Source organism: Daphnia pulex, chromosome 9 (genome assembly GCF_021134715.1).
Source record: "Daphnia pulex isolate KAP4 chromosome 9, ASM2113471v1".
Taxonomy (NCBI): domain Eukaryota; kingdom Metazoa; phylum Arthropoda; class Branchiopoda; order Diplostraca; family Daphniidae; genus Daphnia; species Daphnia pulex.
The window spans coordinates 2,139,605-2,161,158 of record NC_060025.1 but is presented as its reverse complement, the minus strand read 5'-3'; the positions used below and the strand labels follow the sequence as shown (position 1 = coordinate 2,161,158).

At 39.5% G+C, this 21,554-nt stretch overlaps 4 protein-coding genes and 3 long non-coding RNA genes across 11 annotated transcripts; 4 read left to right on the top strand and 3 right to left on the bottom strand.

Annotated features, from left to right (window-relative positions):
- Positions 1-577: 577 nt before the first annotated feature.
- Positions 578-2,444, top strand: LOC124202729 (ervatamin-B-like). The gene is made up of 8 exons (XM_046599133.1): positions 578-814; positions 925-1,021; positions 1,100-1,243; positions 1,332-1,424; positions 1,491-1,627; positions 1,696-1,989; positions 2,049-2,142; positions 2,230-2,444. Exons 2-8 carry the CDS (start codon positions 926-928, stop codon positions 2,341-2,343), a joined length of 972 nt encoding a protein of 323 aa, XP_046455089.1. The 5' UTR covers positions 578-814; position 925; the 3' UTR covers positions 2,344-2,444.
- A 46-nt stretch (positions 2,445-2,490) lies between these two features.
- On the bottom strand, positions 2,491-4,538 carry LOC124202731. Of its 2 annotated transcripts, XR_006878320.1 has the most exons (4): positions 4,409-4,538; positions 4,125-4,216; positions 3,255-3,491; positions 2,491-3,167 (listed from the first exon to the last, which is right to left on the bottom strand). It is a non-coding gene; the product is annotated as an uncharacterized LOC124202731 (long non-coding RNA). The 2 variants fall into 2 exon arrangements; XR_006878321.1 differs by lacking the exons at positions 2,491-3,167; positions 3,255-3,491 and adding an exon at positions 3,870-4,055.
- Positions 3,909-5,664, top strand: LOC124202728 (zingipain-2-like). Its single transcript, XM_046599132.1, has 8 exons — positions 3,909-4,034; positions 4,110-4,209; positions 4,295-4,438; positions 4,545-4,637; positions 4,707-4,843; positions 4,904-5,197; positions 5,266-5,359; positions 5,447-5,664. The coding sequence occupies exons 2-8, from the start codon at positions 4,111-4,113 to the stop codon at positions 5,558-5,560; spliced, it is 975 nt and encodes a 324-aa protein (XP_046455088.1). The 5' UTR covers positions 3,909-4,034; position 4,110; the 3' UTR covers positions 5,561-5,664.
- Positions 5,665-5,773: 109 nt separating this feature from the next.
- LOC124202732 lies at positions 5,774-8,489 on the bottom strand. The gene is made up of 7 exons (XR_006878322.1): positions 8,353-8,489; positions 8,180-8,244; positions 7,946-8,113; positions 7,777-7,883; positions 7,661-7,713; positions 7,018-7,146; positions 5,774-6,034 (listed from the first exon to the last, which is right to left on the bottom strand). It is a non-coding gene; the product is annotated as an uncharacterized LOC124202732 (long non-coding RNA).
- LOC124202727 (ervatamin-B-like) lies at positions 7,432-9,099 on the top strand. Its single transcript, XM_046599131.1, has 7 exons — positions 7,432-7,733; positions 7,790-7,933; positions 8,004-8,096; positions 8,166-8,302; positions 8,371-8,670; positions 8,739-8,832; positions 8,900-9,099. Exons 1-7 carry the CDS (start codon positions 7,635-7,637, stop codon positions 9,011-9,013), a joined length of 981 nt encoding a protein of 326 aa, XP_046455087.1. The 5' UTR covers positions 7,432-7,634; the 3' UTR covers positions 9,014-9,099.
- Positions 9,100-10,460: 1,361 nt separating this feature from the next.
- Positions 10,461-11,854, top strand: LOC124202726 (speckle-type POZ protein-like). The gene has a single exon (XM_046599130.1). The coding sequence runs from the start codon at positions 10,597-10,599 to the stop codon at positions 11,692-11,694; it is 1,098 nt and encodes a 365-aa protein (XP_046455086.1). The 5' UTR covers positions 10,461-10,596; the 3' UTR covers positions 11,695-11,854.
- A 4,524-nt stretch (positions 11,855-16,378) lies between these two features.
- Positions 16,379-19,199, bottom strand: LOC124202730. Of its 4 annotated transcripts, none has more exons than XR_006878319.1 (5): positions 19,062-19,181; positions 18,302-19,003; positions 17,899-18,242; positions 17,325-17,840; positions 16,379-17,264 (listed from the first exon to the last, which is right to left on the bottom strand). It is a non-coding gene; the product is annotated as an uncharacterized LOC124202730 (long non-coding RNA). The 4 variants fall into 4 exon arrangements; XR_006878317.1 differs by having other exon boundaries at positions 16,379-17,840; positions 17,899-18,025; positions 18,122-18,242; XR_006878318.1 differs by having other exon boundaries at positions 16,379-17,840; positions 18,302-18,947; positions 19,062-19,199.
- Positions 19,200-21,554: the final 2,355 nt, after the last annotated feature.

Here is a 21,554-nt window from a genome sequence, read left to right as displayed (position 1 = left end):
TGTTTGCTCGACGTCTTTCTAATGTGTCGTAATGGGTGGCGCGCAGTTGCTAGCTGAGCATTGCCCAGTGCTGTAAGTTAATAGGCACGAAACAAGATGAAAATATTGGCAAATTATTGCTAAATATAAAAAACAAGTTGCTAAAGGTTGACTACCATATTAATTCGTGCTTGCTACCGGGAAGAAAAGTCAAGAAACCAAAGTGAAAGGGGAAAACAATAATTAAACTAAATAAGGTGATAATTAGACAATGCGCCATAAGCCCATAATCGAAAAACATTAAAGCAGATTTAGTTCCAGGGAAAAAGTATCGTAATTGTTAGTAAAAAAAAGTGTCTTTGGGGATGATGCATGACAGGCCAATTCACGCCCACCTGTGTCCGCAGATAGCTGCTGTTTACGTTCCCGCATGCACTGTATGTAATGCACGATAGGCTAATTCTGTCCAACCTGTGTCGCAGAAAGCCGTTGCTGTTCACGTTCCTGCACTTCGCAGGATATACCTACAGGACAAAACCAATAGCAATTAGTTTCCACACCCACTACGAAGTTCGTTCAAACAGTAACGTCTGGGCCACAGATGGTGTGGCGGTTGGATTCGATCTACAAAACAGGACGTTTTCCTCTACCTTGATGATGAAAAGAGAATCGAAAATATTGCTTCGTACAGCCATCAATTTTTATCGATCAGATGTGCATTAGGAATAGTCAATAATCAGAACTGTATAAAAGAGAAGGGTTTCGGACGCATTTTTCATCCTTCTCTCTGCGTTTCAACCACACAGTCGACTCCGCAACAAAATTGGTTTCTGAGGTAAGTTAAAGTTAACTAACATTTTTAGAGAATAGAAATGGAATGTATATATATGTGTCTATGTAAACATTCATTTGCCATAAATGACTGTCATTTTGCTGTTTTAAAAGAATGGGTAAATTTACCTTCGTCGTCGTGATTATGATGGCATTGGCTGCAGGACTCCACGCATCCGAGGATTTGGAAGTCGCTTGGCAAGATTACCTGGTAAAATTCAAAACGTTATTTTTACTCAATTTTGTGATGTGATATTCAATATTATTTTGTTTTCAATCGATCATTTAGTCTAGATTCCCGATGGGAGTTCAAACTAAGGCCGAATACGGACACCGCAAATTCCTCTTTGGCGAAACGCATGCCAGGATTGCCAAGCACAACTCTAATGCAGCTGCTCCTTTCAAAATGGAACACAATGAGTTCTCAACTATGGTAATTATCTTCTTTTTCTCTCTGTCATTCAGTTAATTGTCCCCTGCGGTGAACTCAAAACTTTCCATTTCGTTGCAATTACTTTAAGACCGAAGATGAGAAACAAGCTCGTTTGGGTGGTATGAAGCCCGAACGTCCTACTTTGCTTCGCCAAATTTCTAGCCGACAACTGCCCACTTCCGTAAGTTAGACACGGAACAAAACTATCGACAAATTGCTACTTAAATGTAAAAACATGTTGTTTTAGATTGATTACCGTACTGATGCGTGCTTGCCAAAGGTAAGAAACCAAGGCGGATGTGGAAGTTGCTGGACATTCTCTGCCACCGCAGTGGTTGAATTTGGCAAGTGCAAAAAGGCCGGCGGAACTGCTCGCGATCTGAGGTAGATGAAATGACGTTCAATCTAGTGAAAAGTTACAAAAATTAAATGCGCTCTTGATTGGTTAACAGTGAACAGCAATTGGTGGACTGCAGCCGAGTTAACGGCTGCTCAGGTGGATGGGAACACGAAGCTTGGAAATATTTGTCAGCTAACGGTGGTCAAGCGACCGAAAGCTCCTACGCTTACACAGCTAAAAATGGAACATGCCGTTTCAGTACTTCGACCATGTCGATCGGTGCTAAAGTTTCTTCTTCAGCTTATGTGGAATGGGTTGGCACCGTTGATAAAATGAAGACTGTTCTGGCCAGCGGAAGGATCCTTTCCATTTACATGCAGCTCCCCTCAACCTTCTTCAACTACAAGTAAACACGGTGCATTTGATTAGTGGGGGAAATGATTAATCATCACTGATATTTTGCAGGAGTGGAGTTTTCTATGACACCAACTGCGTGGCAAATAATGCTCACGCCATGAACGTCGTTGGTTATGGCGCTTTGAGTGGTGTCGATTATTGGGTAAATAGTTCAATCAACTCCTACTTCCTGAACACAATTCTATAAATGTAGTCCAATTCTAATAACTGTGAAATGAATTAAATCAAGGTCGTCCGTAATTCGTGGGGTAGTGGATGGGGAGCTGCCGGATACGTTCTCGTTCGCAGAGGTGTTGACTTGTGCATGATTGAATACTATTCTCGCACTACCAATATTGTTTAAGGAATAATATTTAAAAAATCAGTCATCACGTATACATACGTGGTTTAATTGTTATGGGTTTTGATTTTTCGGTTTATGGTAATAAAATTATTTGGCATCGATTTGGCAATTTTTCTTCAGCATTACTTTCCATTTAAATAGACGCCCCATAAATGCTCTGAATAATATTAAAATAACAAGTTAAAAGAAACTAATAAATTAAGGGATCAGAGTTAATTCAATCTAATTCTGCATTAGAATTAAAGCAGTCATTAGCCTGTTCATCACAAGAGAAAGGTTATCTAGTTGAGTGGCAGCAAAAAAAGGTTTCTTAAAGAAAAACTAAAATTCAAATAAGCGTCAAAATGATTATCATCGGTGCTACGCAGGAGTGGAGTCCAGAAAATGTTGTTGATGAATTCTGGGTACGTTTAATGAACGGAAGCTTACCATTTACTGTGCGATCGAAACTTTCATTCCAAAGAAACCTATAATATACTATCTATCAGGCAAGTTGTCTTCAGAGGACGATTTCCATGAGAAACCAATCAGCAACAGTGATCAACTAATTGGCGAACTGGAAAAAATCTTTGAAACTATGAAATCTTCCGACGTCAGTATTAACGTCCGTGGATGTCAATTTAAAGCCCACAAAAGCATCTTAGCCACGAGTAAATATTTTGCCGCAATGTTTCGGCCCCTAACAAAAGAAAATTTAACTCACCAAGTCGAAATTGAAGACGTGGAGCCGAGTTTAATGAAATCCTCCGTTTCCTTTACACGGGAAAAGTGTCGGAGTCAACGTGATGGGGAAAATGTCCGCTGGAATATTTGCGGATAAATATCTGTCGGAACAGTTAAAATCGGAATGTGAGACTCATTTAAATTCATCGAATGTCGGCAGAAAATTGTTTGGAATTGCTTTTTATCACCCATGAATGGCATCCAGCGTTTCATTTGAGGAACTATGCGGTCGAATTCTTCCATAGTTTCTCCAGCGAAGTGATGGCGACAGACGATTGGAAAATGACCGAACAAGATGATTCGGAACAGTTTATCAGATACTAAAGGAGCTTGTATGCCACCGCAGTCCGCAGTGGTTAAATTTGCAAATGCAAGAAGGCCGGCGGAACTGCTCGCGATCTGAGGAAGATGAAATTACGTTCAATCTAGGGAAAAATTACAAAAAATTAAATGCGCTCTTGATTGGTAAATAGTGAACAACAATTGGTAGACTGCAGTCAACGGCAATTGGTGGACTGCAGCTACTTGCCGAGTCAACGGCTGCTCAGGCGGATGGAAACACGAAGCTTGGAAATATTTGTAATCTAACGGCGGCCAAGCGACCAAAAGCTTACTATATACGTATGATTTGTTCACGTTCCTGTTTTACTCCCTATAGGATGAAGGCAGAGCAAATGAGTTTCTCAACCCAATATTAAATTTATTTAAACAGTAACGTGTGGGCCGCAGATGGTGTAACACTTGGATCCGTTCTGAAAGCCTGACGCATTTAACCTATTTTCACAATAAAAAAGTAACGACAATGACGCTTCGCCCAGGCCCCATTACTAATATTGATCAGATGTGCATTAAGGAACAAAGTCAATAATAAGAACCGTATAAAAGTCCGAGATTTCATGATCATTTTTCATCCTTCTCTCTGTGATTCAGCCACACATTCGACTCTACGAGAAAATTGGTTTCCTGAGGTAAGTTGTAGCTAGCTAAAACTTTTATAGAATAGGAATCGATATAAAACTGTATTTATTTGGATGTATGAAAAGAATGGGTAAATTTACCTTCGCCGTCGTAATTGTGATGATGACACTGGCTGCCGGACTCCAGGCCTCCGATGATTTAGAAGTCGCTTGGCAGGAATATCTGGTAAAATCTGAACACTACAATTCAGTTATTGATTTGACTGTTGAATAATTTTTCAAAATTGTTCCTTTCAATCCAAATAAATAAGGCTAATCACCCGTTGGGAGTTCAAACTAAAGCCGAATATGGACTGCGCAAATCCATTTTCAACGAAACGCACGCCAGGATTAAGAAGCACAACTCTAAAAAGGACGTCACTTACCAATTGGCTCACAACTCCTTCTCAGTTTTGGTAACAGAATATTCCAGTTGTTTCTTTCTTGGCATGATTCAGTCATTTGCCTGAAATGTCGACCGGAATATTTAAACGATATTTGGTTTCGTGTTCATTTAATAAGACCGATGAAGAGAAACAAAGTTACATGGGTGCTTTCAAACCTGTCCGTCCTAATGAGGTTCGCGGGGTTTCTAGCCGAGTACTGCCCACTACTGTAAGTTAGGCACAGAACACGGTGAAAGTATTGGCAAAATATTACAAATTTTAAAACATGTTGCTATAGGTTGATTACCGTACTAATTCCTGCATGCCACCGGTAAGGAACCAAGGTGGATGTGGTAGTTGCTGGGCTCATTCCGCCACTGCAGTGGTTGAATTTGGCAAATGTAAGAAGTACGGCGGATCTGCTCGTGATCTGAGGTAAACGAAATGGTTTCAATCTCGACGATGCAACAGGATTAATGAGCATTCGCTAAATAGTGAACAGCAATTAGTGGACTGCAGCCGGGATAACGGCTGCTCGGGTGGATGGGAACACGAAGCTTGGCAATATTTGGCATCTAACGGCGGACAAATGACCGAAAGTTCCTACCCTTACACAGCTGTTGTTGGAACATGCCATTTAAATACTTCGGTCGTGGCGATTGGAGCTCAAGTTTCTTCCTCTTCTCCTGTGGAATGGGTTGGCACCATTTCTGGTATGAAGACTGTTCTGGCCAGCGGAAGGATCCTTTCCATTTACATGCAGCTGCCTTCAAGCTTCTTTAATTACAAGTAAAATCTGCGATAAGTTTAATTTTCAGATAAGTGTTAAAATGATTATCATCGGTGTTTTGATATAGGAGTGGAGTTTTTAATGACGCCAGTTGTGTAGAAAATAATGCTCACGCTATGAATGTTGTTGGTTATGGAACTTTGAATGGTGTCGATTATTGGGTAAATAGTTCAATCAACTCCTACTTCCTAAACACAATTTTATTAATTTAATGTAATTCTTATCATTGCAAAATTAATTAAATCAAGGTCGTCCGTAATTCATGGGGAAGTGGATGGGGAGCTGCCGGATACATTCTCGTTCGCAGAGGCGTTGACTTGTGCATGATTGAAGACTATTCTCGCACTACCAACATTGTTTAAGGAACAATATTTAAAAAAATCTGTCATCTTGTCTACGACCGTAGTTTAGATTTTATGGGTTTAGTGTTTTTCCGGTTAAAGATAATACAATTGTATTGCATTGAGATCAGTGTTCGGCAACATTTTGTCTACTTCATTTCGCATATAAAACAACACCCCCCCCCCCCCACAGAATGCTTTGAAAAATATTCAAATCGTTAGTTAACCAGAAAAGACAAAAATTGGTTATCAAATAATTATTTCCAGAGGAAATTCAATATAAATAAATCCATGCGTTATTTTGTATATACGTAACAATCAATTTATGTTGTTCATGCAAAGAAAGACAAAGATTTCTCTAAGAACTAAAAAGTTGTGGTTTAAATTCAAACTCACTTTTGTTGCTGGGTTGCTGACATCCAAGTATTATTGAATTTCACTGGTTATATTTTGTAAATTGCAGTCGTTGGGGGTCTTGATAACAAAAAGCGTCACCTGACAACAACAACAAAAAATAGAAATAAAAAAATACATGAATAATAATAAAAAAATATCAACGACGATTCTTCTCGCTATTCAACGACTCCACTTTGTCTTCCGTTCGTCTTAGTGGCAACGGCAAGCCATCTCAGTCGTTTTTGTTCTTTGTTAAGAAAGGGTTTTCATGAGGAGTTTGTATCAAGTGTCAATCAAAGCTGAATTACATAAAATTTCTGAATAATCCGGAATAATCTCATTTGTTTTTCAGTGTTAAAAATGAGCGACGAACAAAATAAAGAAGCTGTGGAAACGCAGTTTGAAATTCTGCCACCACCAAGTAGCATACTTTTGTGCCAAACGCAGAACGAAGTTGCGGCGAAGTTGAGCAGTTAAAATTTGAGTGGACCATTAACCAATTTGAGTTCCTAAAACCGTTTGAAAACTGGGGAAGCTATCGTTCATCTGAATTTTTTCACGAAAAAACTCACTGGTTCAAAATGGATTCTGCGATTGTTGGACGAGGGATCCAATATCAAGGTCAACCTGGAAATGCTTTATCCCAACAATCCATTAGGTAATCCCGTCCGATAGATTGCCATTTCAAATAAAAAACGCGAAATAATTTACCCGCAACAAAACTGTTTACCACAGCATACACGTTTACCACACTGTGTTTTTCAAATCGAGTAATTTTTTTTGCGAATTCTAGGTGTTTAATGAATGGGAAGCTTACAATATACCGAGAGATCGAAACTTTCATTCCAAAAAGACCTGCAATCAGGCAAGTTGTCTTCAGAGGCCGATTTCCATGAGAAACCGTTCAACAATAGCGATCAACTAGTTGCCGAACTGGAAGAACTCTTTGAAACTATGAAATTTTCAGACTTTACTTTTAACATCCGTGGACGTCAGTTTCAAGCCCACAAGAGCATTTTAGCCACAAGAAGTACATTTTTTTCGCGATGTTTGAGCACCCAACGAAAGAAAATTTAACTAACCAAGTCGAAGTTGAAGTCGTCGAGCCGGCCGTGTTTAACGAAATCCTTCGCTTCATCTACACTGGTCGTCTGTCGGAGTCAACGATGGGGAAGATGTCCGCCGGAATACTTGCAGCCGCCGATAAATATCTGTTGGAACAGTTAAAAATGGAATGCGAGACTCAATTTTCCCATTAAACGTCGGCAGAAAATTGTGATCGAGTTTTTTATGGTTGTGAATACAGGAAAGCTGCGAGTTGAAGGGCTGGACTGAACCTTTGTCAACAATATAGTTAAACCCATATAGACAGATCCAGCCAACAGACCGTGACTATTTGCCGAGTCCATCTGTTAGGTACGCAGCTTTCGCTTGTTTGATATCTGGCTACAATTCCACATCAAATAATACTTTTCAAGGATTTCGCAGTACGTAAAGCTATCGATACGTGTATGCTAATCACCATCGTATCCTGTTAGCGAGTCCAAAATTAACTCCCGACGGGTTCGCACCCATCAAGCTCTACACTCCTTTTTGTACACCTTATTTTAAATATTTTTGGAAATCGTGTACAGAAATTTTTTGTTTACCGATTATTTCTTGATTGTTGGTTAGCTCAATTCTATTTACCGAAATAAAAATGGCAAAAAGTTTTTGCGTTCTCACCTTAGTCCTTATTTGTGGGGCAATTAATATCCAAGCTTCCGACGATGTGGAAGCTGCTTGGAAGAAATATCAGGTACTTTTAAATGTTTAGTACAATAAACTAATTCCACAAATACTTTCACTCCAAAGGACGAATTCCCGTTAGGAGTTCAAACGAAAGCCGAATTAGGAATACGCAAATCCATCTTTGAAGAAACGCACGCCAAGATTACGGAGCACAACTCTAAAACAAACGCCACTTACAAAATGGACCACAATGCCTTCTCAGTTATGGTAATTACTTACACTTTGAATCTTTCCGTAAGGTGAATCATGAAGTCTGCTTTCCTTGTTCATTTGAAAGACTGAAGACGAACAGCAATCTTTTTTCGGAGCACTTGAACCGGTCCCACCTTCCAATTTGCCTGGTATCTCGTCTGAGCGACAACTGAGCAGAGTAAGTCAGTTGTACTACTGTAGACAGGAAATTCAAGTTCGTTAAATTGAATTAGAAAATTTTATTCAGGTTGACTACCGTACTGATTCGTGCATGCCGCCGGTAAGGAACCAAGGTAGATGTGGTAGTTGCTGGGCTCATTCCGCCACTGCAGTCGTCGAATTTGGCAAATGTAAAAAACAAGGAGGAAAGAGTCTCGACTTCAGGTAACACAAACTTATGAATGGTTTAAAATGATTATGAATTATTAAAATACCTTTTTACTGCTTATCAGCGAGCAGCAGATAATAGACTGCAGCCGGGCTAACGGCTGCTCTGGCGGATGGGAACACGAGGCTTGGCAATACTTGGCTTCCAACTGCGGCCAAACTGACGAAAAATCCTACCCTTACATAGCTAAGGCTGGAGATTGCAAGTTTAGCACACGGAATATGACGATTGGAGCTCAAATTTCCTCTTCAAATCCTGTACAATGGGTTCCAGCAGGAGATACAAAGGCCATGATGAGCATCTTGTCGGGAAAACGAATCCTTTCCATTTATATGCAACTGCCCGATAGTTTCATGAACTACAAGTAAATGATCAAAAGAAAATATTTAGAAAAAATGACATTTAAAATAATTTATTGCTTGCGACATGCAGAAGTGGAGTTTTTAACGACAACAATTGCGTTCCCAGAAGGGCTCACGCTATGAACATCGTCGGATATGGCACTCAGAATGGCGTTAATTATTGGGTAAATACGAAAGCAAAGATTACCTGTCATTCGTAACAACTACATTTTTCGACTTAATTAAAATAAGGTCGTACGTAATTCGTGGGGTAATAAGTGGGGAGCTGCCGGCTACGTTCTTGTCCGACGAGGTGTCGATTTGTGCATGATTGAAAGATGCGTTCGCACTGCTAACATAATTTAATCAGATTTCCTTTACTCTATATCCAATCCCATAAATTCTCTTGTTTCCTCATTAATGTTAAGGTGCAATACAATTATGGGAGAATATCTGCACCGCACACTGAGTCTTTCCGTTGATAGTAAGCTTGAAAAATCTCTTGTTCAGATCAATTTAAAAGTGTCGACCAAGAATACAGATATAACCAAGAATATCTAAATAAGTAGTGTTTCAGGTATCTCGTGATTTCTTCGGATTTCTTACTATACATAATGAACACGCATTAGTTAGTGTAACGAACAAGGTTAGTTAGTTCTGCGGAAGATTTCTTCAATGTAAATTTTGCTTCTTCCTTACAAAAATGAAAAATGGAGCCAAAGGAGACATTTGTTTTTAGTTGCCATCCCCCTGATTCCTGTTTTTAGTTTGTAATCTTAATTGAGCACTCTTCCCCAATTTTCTATGAAAATCATTTTTCATTGATATTAATGGTTGTTTACGATACATCTATGGGAAAAAATGTTATACTGACTCTTATACTATCTCAAATTCTTCGGCTACTAACAGAGCAATTAATAAATTAGTCGCTAGCTTTTTCCAAAGAAGACTTCAAGACTTCTCAGAAAAATAAATCAATGAATCCAATGATGGCATGCGGAAGATCTTAGTAATGCTAGGAAGAGAGTAACATTACCAAAAAAAAAAAACATAAGCAGAAAAAGAATTAAGAGCTCTAAATCGAAAACAACATTTCTTTGGCTTGGCTGCTTTCTTTCTACCCTGCATGGCAAGGCAGTGGGCAATGACCACGTGTAAGAGGACGGGGCACCAGTGAATAGCACAAACTGACAATTTGGGCAATCGAAAAACGTAGACGAACGTTTTTGTAATAATTATTGCTTACAACAATCTAATGATATAACATTGCAATTAATCAAACTTCAGGAAAATACCATGCTCAGCTGGAAACCTGTGGCCGACATGCCCAGTAGCCGAACGGCGAACGGCCGCCGAATTTACGTGAGACCTGTAACTAACAAACAGGTCTAACAAACAATTCTAATTGTGGACCAATGTTCCCAATTTATGAATTGCCACGCTGACTGATAAAATGTTCGGCGTGGATGCATTCAATATAAAGCATCACAAGTGAAAGGAGTAGAAAGAGGGATAGGTGATTATGATCCGGGGTTTTGGGAAACGCTTTAAGTTTTCTCTAGGAAAGAACAAAATTTAATTTTCGGCCTTGGGAGCGTGACATGGGGGAGAAAAAAACAAGCTTAGACACATTATTTCTTCTAAAAAAAAAGGGGGGGGGTTAAGCATTTAGTGACGTATTGTAAGGAAGGGGGTTTAGCTTTTTGTTACATGCTACGACCAAACGAGGGAGGGGGTAAAAAAAGCGCTAAAATCGCTTGACGTATTTTATGTGGACGCACCCCTTCGACAATTCCGCGTCGTCCTTTGGTTCATTGGTTGCCCACTTGGCCTGTTATTAGTCACTCAGTCTATCAGTCGTTTTTGTACGCCGTTACGAAAGGATCCTCGGCTCTTTAGTGGTTATCGCACCTGAATTTGCTACAGCTCTCATTAGTTTCCGAGTTAAAATGAGTGACCATCAAGTAAAAAAAGCGAATGTAGAAACACACATGGAAACGTTGCCACCACCATACATGGTATCAACTTGGTGCCAAACGAAGAACCAAATTACTACATTAGATTTTGAGTGGACCATCAAACGACTAGCTTTTGTAGAATCTTTTAAAGACTGGGGAGAGTATCGTTCATCTGAGTTTTCTCCTGAAAAAACCGGTGATCCGAAATGGATTCTGCACTTCTCTGATATGGACCCCGACATAAAAATCGATCTGGATATACCTTCTCAAAAAGAAACAGGTAGTCCTGTCAGAGTGAAGATTGCAATTTCGAATAAAAACCGTGAAAAGATTTTCCCGCAACAACACTATTTGCCAAAGCAGACAAGTTTACCTTATTGTGTTTTTCAGATAGAGAAAACATCTCTAGTGGAATCTAATTGTTTCGTAAATGGACAACTTATCATCTACTGTGAGATTGAAAATTTAATTCCAACCAGGTTTGTGTTGTCAGGCAAGTCGTCTACAGAAGCAAATTTTCATAAGAAGCCATTCAACAACAGCGATCAACTAGTTGCTCACCTAGAAGAACTCTACGAAAACATGAAGTTTTCTGACATCACCGTGAATGTCCGTGGACGAAAATTTAAAGCTCACAAGAACATTTTGGCAACAAGAAGCACAGTTTTTGCCGCTATGTTTGAACATCCAACTAAAGAAAATTTGACGAACCAAATCGAAGTTGAAGACGTCGAGCCAGACGTGTTCAACGAAATCCTCCGCTTCATCTACACTGGCCGTCTGTCGGAATCAACGATGGGGAAGATGTCTGCTGGAATACTTGCAGCCGCTGATAAATATCTGTTGGAACAGTTAAAAATAGAATGTGAGACTCAATTTATTCATCGAATGTCGGCAAAAAATTGTCTGGAATTACTTGTAATCACCGATGAAAACCATCCAGCGTTTAATTTGAAGAAGTATGCGGTCGAATTTTTTCGTCGTTTCTCAGGCGAAGTGATGGCGACGGACGAATGGGAAAAGGCAGAACAAAGTCATCCGGAGCAGTGTTTCAAGATGCTGAAGGAGCTTTTCAAGTCTACTGTTTAAATATCTTTCGAAAAGAATGCTGGTTATCTGTTCTCGAGGCAAGAACGTAAAAGCATATATTTAATTTCTTTCTTACGTTGAAATCAAGAAGCTGTAATTTTTTATGTTTTGTTTCATCATGTGAATTTTCCAATCAGGAATACATTACAAAGATATTGAATCGATTATTGATTGTTTCGGATTGTTTGAACACTTTTTAGAGACTTACAATTGAATATATACATGTTACGCGAATACGTTGGTTGGACGGTTTTGGATGGTTGTGAATACATGAGAGCTGCGAGTTGAAGGACTAAACTGCACCGTGGTCCATAATTATAGTTAAACCCATGTAAAACAGGCCCAGACAGCAGATTTGACTATTTGCCGGGTCCAACTGTTAGGTAAGCAGCTTTCGCTTGTTTGATATCTGGCTACAAACCAAATGCCGAAATAATAATTCGCAAGTCCATCTTTGAAGAAACGCACGCCAAGATTACGGGACACAACTCTAAAAAGACACAGCGGGAAAAAGTTCTCTATTTTGTTTTGAAAGCATACCGTCGAGACATGCCGTGTCTGTGACAAAACAACAAGCGGCGCCTCTTCAGACAACAAAACAAATTTGCGCTTTGGAAGCCCATCCGATTTTTTATTCTAACGTGACGGACAACGCCAACTGGGTAACTGACTTAACTGGTACGACCGAGAAATCTACGCTCGACTGGATTTTTTACCGAAGCAAACGAATCTATTTCTCAAATACCACGAAAGAAAATTTTAAAAATGTGCGCCCGCATTTCAGACAGCGTTTACATAACAAGTGGCAGCAGGATTTGGATAAACAGGGAACGAATAAAAAGAATTTGCCAATATAAAATTACATTTGAAACTTACGCAACCCATCTTGAGTTAATGAGTGAAAAGAATACTTTATTCACTTTCTTATGCGACGATGGAATTGAATTTATAAAAACTGTCTTACCTTTTCATAGATTGCAGCTCGTCTAGAAGTGGTGGGACCAAAAATGCTCCTTTCTTTCCACATGACAGCTGAATCATTGACAGAAGAATGGCATCCTAAAGGTGAACAAAAAGAAAAGTTAAGTGTCACTCCGAGTTCGTAAAACTGCTCATGACATGGCAAGGAAAACATGCGAGAGTGAAAACTTATCTGTCAATTACACAAGTAGTGAAACGATAAAAATGTCTAGCTGTCAAGCAATTCAACTTCAACTTTTCGTAAGTTCAACGCGCACCCCCTTCCGTTCCACTAGGTTTTATTTGCGTCCGAGATTCCATCAACTTAAGCTACAATAACACTTGGAGTAAAAATAACGAAACAGATATTAAAAAGTAGTAATTACAAGGATTCAAAAACATGTATGCCCGTATTGAGCGATAGACTATGATAATTTACTGAAAAAAGTTACATGTTTTGATTAAAACTGGTACAAAATCTAAGATGAGATAAATTTGTGCAGATTTAAAGTTGAATGTTCCAGTACCATGTCTACTTCTGTAGAGTGGATGACGTCTCAAGTTCTCACTAAAATCAACCCCAGATCGCCCATGGGAAAACAACTCACTGAAATGGCTAAAGACTTTGGCATCAGCGAATGGTCCAAAAAATGCGTGAACAAGCAAGCGACACACATCGAAAATGAACGCACACACAGCATTATCTATTACTAATTATTGTTATCTTGAATTGTGAAAAGACTTGTACTGGAGGAAAAAGCAATTTAAGGATTAATTCGCAAATAGCCACTGGAATAGGAAATGTCAAGTGAAAGCCTCAATCTTTCCAACTGAAAAGCGTTTGACATGCCTGGATGGAAATGGAAGATTATAGTAATGCTAAGCAGAGAGTAAGTAACGTTACGTCAGTTGATGAAGCAAAATGTTAGAAGAGCGCCAAAAGAAGAAAAACCGGAAAACAAAACCCACCCCGCAGTCAATGCTTCATCCACCTAAGGATTTTAACTAAAATTTGAGCTGTTACCTTCAGTCGACGGCTAAATCCTCGTAGATTCCGTAACAGTATTGGTATTATTGCATCCATAAGTACCACAAGTGAAAGGAGTAGAAGGAATAATCGCCCTTGTGAATAAATTCACATACAAGGACGGAGGGAAAGTGAAAAGGGAAGAAGTGGAGAAGAGGAGGATGCAGTGCCGGAATTCCGCTCCACATGTCTGCTGGTTTGTCGAAAAATATCCTCCCATGCAGATGGCAGGATCACACAAAACTAAGGTAACAAAACTTAAGTAGTATGACAAATTAATGAATGAAAAATAAAGATTATGTTTTATAATAAGACTGACTTTCATTAAGGATCGATCCGTTTACACCTGAGTAGGTACCTTGCTTGCCTAATTGATTAACGGTGGAAATTTCCGTCCGGAAGAAATATTTCTCGTCGCTCGGTAGTAATAACCTCTCCATTAAGAAAATAGAATTCGAAGAGTTGACACGCGAAACACACAAATTCGACAGCGGCTCTTATGGGAGGAGTGTTATTTGCATTACCAGTCCCAAAAGAACCTGGAAGTAGAAAAAAAATGCAGATGAAGTGGGAAAATTGCATTAAAATATGTACATTTTTAGAGTTTCATAAGTCTTACTCAGTGTCTCATGTGCTTGAAGATTAGTAAATTTATTTGGACTTGGTTTCCAAGTGAGCAGGCAGTAAAAAAGAATCTCCAGTTTTCTCGAACTCTGGAACATCTAGGCAAAAACTGGGCTAGTTGTCAATGATTCAGCAATTTTCTTTGTTAATGTCGACATTCTTCTCACTGGCTAGTGGTTTTTTTTTACACTAACTTTGTTCGACTGTTGCCAGATGAAGAGCTGTGGTCAGTGTTGATCCACATGTAAACTGGAGGTGGGTATTTCTGCTCTTTTGGGCAGCCCAGGTTCAGTAGTTCAGAAATAGGGGTTGATGTTGCCAATAGCTTGAGCTGTTGTAATAAGTGATCAATGTAACAATTGCCCTGATAATGCTACACAGAGGAAACTGTTCTCATAAGACTCGTACAAAACATGGTGCATGTGCAGTGCAAATGAAACAGTCCATACCTCACTTCTGGTGCAGATGTTACGTTGGAGTTCTGGGATGGTTTCAGCATTTCCTTGACTTGGCTGCTTTACCACATGAATGGCACGGGAGTAGGCCACGAGCACGTGTACTAAGGGGACGGGGCCACTAATTTTGGACAATCAATAAGAAACGAAAACAACTTTACGTAAACGGAATATTTGCTGCTGATTAGTAGTATCTAACATTGCAATTACTTTAACTTACGGAAACACCATAATGAATTGGAAGCCTAGACGAAACGCTGAGTTTTGACTTTTGAGTAGACGAGGCATGGCCGAAGCAGAGAAAAATGAATCAGCGAACTTTCCTGACTGAAGAAGACTGAAGAAGAAAAGAACTGGGAAGAACCAATGTTGCCAATTTATGAATTTTCCCGCCAACTAATAAAATGTTTGCCAAATATGATTAAATGAATAACAATAAAAATAATTTTTTTTTTCTTTTTTAAAAATTCTTGTTGGAATAATTTTTATTTTTATCAAGCAATTGAGAACTATTTATTATTTTATAATTCGTTTCACATGTCAAGTAAAAATCTGCATGGCTGCCATTGCCACCTGCAAAACTCCCATCGATACGATTAGACCCGCATACCTTTTGCAAGAGATTTTCCACCTGTTCTCCAAATCTTCAAAGAGATGAGAAACGATACAAGGGTCAGACGCAGGATCGCCCTTCTATTCCAGCTAAAACAGAAGATTAATAACGTCAAGTCGATGGACAGTTATTGGACACCGTCTTCAAGTGACAGCTGTCAGTGTTACCAGATGCTTAGATCACAGATCTGCTACTCCAGTCCAGCATTTAGAGGTCGGCCATAAACATTTGACATAGAAGTTCATCCTCTTCGATGTCTTAATTAATCAGTGAACCCTGAGATGACGATTTTAATCGGCTTCCGTAGCAACAACGTCATCTGTTAAAGATCTCTAGCTCGACTCAAACAAACGGCTTTGACTCCGTTACTAGAACAATGAAGTGTATGCATGCACGACGGGATACAATCGCCTCTCCATTTTGATAGAAACTCTACTCAATATTCCCTCAAATTGAAAAACGTATAAAATGTGTTTGTTGAACAGCCTAGATCTACTATCGATACCCCGAAATTACCACCCAGTGCTGATTAAAATTTTCGTGAACATTCAATTGCGCAACAGACTGCGATTTTCATGATAGAAAATGGGGCGACGACTTTTACCATTAATATTGGAACGTAGGTATCGATTGGCCCAGCCACCACCTATGCTATACTTACCGGTTACGTGATCTGGGAAAACCAGCCGAAAAGTGAAGGACCCAGCACTTGTTTGAACAAAACAAGAGAGCGAAACTCTTCAACAAAACTCTTATCTCTCTCTCTGCTCTCGAAGAAAAGAGACGAAAATGGTTTGATTCGACGGCCTTGGAAGTGACTAGTGCAGATTGTGTGTTGGAGTTAGCGACCGATTCGGGATTGAGTCAATGTGCAACGTGCGTGAAATCTTTTTTGAATATTTGCCAATCATCGCTAACAAAATAGGTCGAGTGCGTTCAACAATCCCCGCAAAGGCGACCGAAGGTCTTCACGCCTTTACTGCCTTTCGGCAATGACACACAAAATAGTTTTTAATGTTTATCGATTTATTCAAAAATTTGCGAAATTCAATTTAGAAATATTTAAAAAAAAATTTGATACTTTCAGATAACATTATGTTGGAAAGAGGCATTAACTTAAACCTTCACATTTTAAATGATGCGCCGTTAAAGGGTAAAATAACAGACTAAAAAAAGGCCACGCCCAGAAGAAAACCAGTTCTATATACACAGTTACAACCGGATATTAACTGTCGCCCACGGCCAGGAAAAACTGATTGCAGCTCGGCTGAAAAAACAAAAAATCATTTTTCAGTATTTATTAACACAGACGCGCAATGGGAAATCATAGAAAATACGACATCAGAGCGCAATCGCCAGTCAGTTTGTGAAATGTTGATTTAGAAAAAAAAAAAATTGATACAGTACAGGTTCGTTTTTTCTTACTTTGTACCGGAGAACAGGTTGTTTGATAACTGTAAAGCTATATGCTACCCTCTATCGGAAAAGTAACAGGGGTGACGATATGGCCTTGTTTTATGGCACGTAATCCAAACTGTCATTCAAGACTTCTTATAGAAAGTATTGTCAAATCACTAGACGCTGAATAAACTTTCAAATGTGTTTGATTTCGAAAGATATAATATGCACTCGGCATTTCACATTATCATAACTCATTCGTGCCATGTACAGAGCTGCAATAATTAATCAATCAAAAATCAGCGCGATTGTTTTTTCTCGTTTTCAGTTGCAAAGTTGTTTTTCATTTTTTGGCGTTGTCGAGAGTCTTACATATTTATTGTCATTCGTCCAATTGTAAAGAATCCTGGAATGGACCTTCGTTTTCTCTCCTTCACGGGTCACTGAGAACGCAACGCCCATGTCCTTCGGCTTTTTGTTTAAATTGGCTTCGCTGTTTATACACAGTCTTTTCAAAATTTTAATTAGAATTAAATTGATGATCAAGCTTAACCTCTGATAAGTCATTGGACTAATTCGGAAAGTTATTTGAAGTGCGCTATGGCGAAACAGCTGACTATTTTGGAAGGACATTGATAAGGGCTGTATCAATATTAATCGCGGGATCATTATTTGTAGCTGCTGACAGATGCGGTCTGCATAGCGTGTAAAATAAGGTAGGCTACGTAGGTGTAAAATAAAGGATTTCGTGAATGCCATATATATAAAGCCACGTACACCAAATCGGAAATTGGTGACAGATGGACACCTGTTTGCATTGAATCAATAATCGGACCTATAAAAATCGCCGGTATCGGACTCATCTGCCTATTCTGCTCTTCTCGGTCTGGAGGTAAGTCCCTTTTCGCATACTGTAAAATATAATAGGTTTATCGGTGATTTGTTAAATTTATGTAGAATGTCGAAATTTATCTTCCTTGTCGCCTTGCTGGTAGTTGTCTGTGGGGTTATTCAGACCCGTGCCGACGTGGAAGACGCTTGGCAACAATATCTGGTAAAAATTTATAGCCTGATGTAAAAGAATGCCATTCAATACAATGTTGTATGTAATTTTAAAGCAAGAGTACCCGTTGGGAATCAAAACCAAAGCTGAGTATGGAAAGTCCAAATCCAATTTCGAGAGGATCCACAGCATCATCGAAGAACACAACGCCGATCCTAAATCCACCTATCAAATGGGACACAACGAATTCTCTGTTTTGGTATTAGAATTTCTCATTTGTCATTTTGGTCATATGTAAATTTGCAATGCAAATTCATAGGACGTCGAGGAACGTAAAAAGTACTTACTAAACAACACTCTCGCTTCGACCAAATCTCTTTACCAAGAATTGGGATTTGAAACTGGACTGGTCGAGGAAGACGATGATCTCACTCTCCGATATCTGCCCAGCTCCGTAAGTTTGATGTGCTGCTCAATATTAATCAATCAGCGGGAGTAAATGACGTTACGTTTGTCAGGTTGACTACCGTGATCACCGATGCATGCAACCCGTTAAAAATCAAGGTGCGTGTGGAAGCTGTTCCGCCTTCGCAGCCACCGCGGCCGTTGAATTTGCCCAGTGTATGAAATCAGGAAGGCCGGTCAATCTCAGGTATATATAACTTGGACAAGATAATTTTCCAATTGATTTAGCTAATTTCTTTTCCCGTGAACAGTGAGCAGCAAATCGTCGATTGCGACTTTCCCGATAGGGAATGCGGAGGTGGATCCTATCACGAGTATTGGAACTCCCTCATCACGGCCGGCGGCCAGGCTTACTCCGCTTACTACCCTTACGTGTCGGGTGAAACGAAAGTGAGAGGACCCACCTGCAAGAATAGGAGGAAAGGAGCTCAACTAGCTGCCACCAATCCCATCATCGTTCTGCAACAAGGAGACGAAAATGGCGTAATGAGGTTGCTGGCCAGGAGGAAGGTCGTCGCCGTTTGCATCGGAGTTACCGACAAATTCATGAGCTACAGGTACCGTTGGTGTTGAAAAGATTAATAAATTCCAAACAAATTGCTGAATCATTATTTTCGGGGGCTGTTTCGACTAGATCCGGCGTGTACACCACTCCCTGCGAAGGCAATGAAGGTCTTCACGCCATCGCTGCCGTGGGCTACGGCACCTCTGATGACGGCACGGATTATTGGGTAATAATTCATTTCTTTTGGATTTCAGCAGCTCTTAAAAAAATATGATTTTGTGAATAATAATCGACATCATATCTACTATATTGTATACTTGTGTAGATTATTCGTAATTCTTGGGGGCCTGGGTTTGGTGACGCCGGATACATCCTCTTCCAGCGTGGCATCAACTTGTGCGGTGTCGAAAGAGACTTGGCCACTGTCAACGTCGCCTAAAATTCTGGCAGATATTTGTTCTTTAATGAATTATCTTTTACTGCAATAAAAAAAGAAATTGAATGCATTAATCTAAATAAATTACTTTTTGAATGTAGTATAATACCTTGAAATAAAGGACGGATCGCCCGGGATCGCCATTTATAATTTGGTTCATAATGCAATAACAGCTGATATTAACCGAATAGCACGGGCTCGCTATTCTAACACGAACTCGTTTCTACAATAATAATATAGAAACTATCTGACGGTGCCAGTAAAAAGAGAAAATGTGTCGCTGGCCTTGCCACGAGTACCGAAAATCGGAGCGAAATGTTTTTGTGTTACTTTTTCTCCTCTCAGTTATTTTTTTTTACAAGTTGACGTAAATATGGACTATTTAAAAACACATTTGATCAATCTTGAAATGAATTTGGATGGATGCCAGCCAGACGAATACCTATCAATACTTCTTATCTATCTGTCTCTTTTGTCATGTGTGGTATATAGAGCTAACACATTAAACAGAAGGAATAAGTTACGGTCGAGTGGGTCGAGTGTGCGACAGCGAAGGCCATACCCGTGCCAATAAGCTAAGGCTAGACGAGCAACCCAACTGGCGCTAAGCCAAAAAGAAAAAACCAAACACGCAGAACCTAATGCACCCGTCGAGTATATGCCTTAAACAATGCAAGGACAGTCTGACAAGTCTATATAGCCTTTGCTGGATGTATAGGGACAAATATACAGATTCTAGTCTTCACGGACTAGCGGTTTTCTAATAGGCTGTATACATACGTGCCGACCTCGGTTCTTTTATCCAGCAAGAGGTTGACGTGACATCTAATTTGAAAATGGCGGTGGCGATGTATTCACGCGAGCTCTTGCGACATATATACCGGGGCGCTGTTGCCGTCCACGCCCTTGAATGGTTCTCGGCCTTTTTCAAAAAATATAAATACCAGTACCGCCGTTGGCGTTATGAAACTGTAAACGATAATGAGACAAAATTAAAGAAAAAAAAATTGTGTCAAATGAGAAAAACATTTCTCGCTGTGCTTAAGTGCTCGTTAATGAACGAATTTGACATTCCTAATTTTTTTTGTATGGTGGAAATTCGACGTAATGTTTTTCATTGAATTGTTTTCATTCAAAAAGAATGTCTCTATGGTTATTCATTCGACGCGTTAGACAGCACGAAAAGATATCAAAAATAAACTTTCAACTTAATTGCTATAGCGCAGTCGCTAAACAACAATTTAGCCTCAAAGGTTTGGGTGAACATGGTATAATCCGGAATAAGTTCATTTAAATTTCTTGCAATAATTTTGAATTCAGTTAATGAGAAACTTTGTTGATGAATGCGTCCGTTTGCTTCATAAGGTCAAGTTCCCACTGGGCATACAAACGAAACCTGAATATGGAAGGCGTACAGTATATAATCAACTTTGTCAGAATTCACAAACTCTAACGAAGGCGTCATCAAGTATACTAAATGGAACAACAAGTATAATAACATACAGGGGGGCTCAAACTATAAGTTTCCGTACCATTTACATTCGCGGTGATTCCACTCAGCTATTTCATTGACAGAATATGATGAAGAGTTAAAAGAACAAAACAAATTTGAAATGCCGCCCTTGCTCTTATTATTTATGGCAAGGCGAAATTGTCGAATCTGAATGCCAAGGACGAACATTCCATTCGTCAAATTATTCGCACCCATGTAAATGAGACTATAATGCTAACCGTTCGGAATTTTCCCTGGATGGTGAATAATCCAAATTGTATAATATACTCGAACGTGTTTTTTTTTAAATATTATGCCATCGAGCGTGAAGGACTAATCAGGTTGACTAACGAAATCATTCACGCATCACAAACGGTAAAACAAAAAAAAACAGGATTGCAGCTGTGGGAGCTGATTCGCTTTCACTGGAGACTGGGCAAACGTATTTCGCAATGACTCTCATTAGATAACGTTAAAAATTAAATCTGCATATTTTGCCATCAATTTTTTAACTTGGTTAAAAGACTAATTTGGCGAGACTATTAAAAGTAGACAATAGATTTGGTATTTATCCAGCAGCTGTGGGACCACCGGGAAGGAAAAAGCGGAATGCTGGCCAAGAGTTCAGTAGACGGCCAAAGTCAAGTGGGCTAAACTTTACGCCAATAGTCGCCTCGTTATACATTAGTGGGCCCTAGAGACGCAAATACAATGATGAAGTTGCTGTACAGCCAACAAACGGCTTGTTGCAAGCGTCGGAGTTGTCAAAACCTTTGTCTACGAGTTTTGGCGTGAACTTGTGGGTTGGAAATGAGCCAAATAATTAGACACTCGGGTTGTTTTTCGACATATCCGGCGTGTTATCTCGTTGCGTTATTGTGC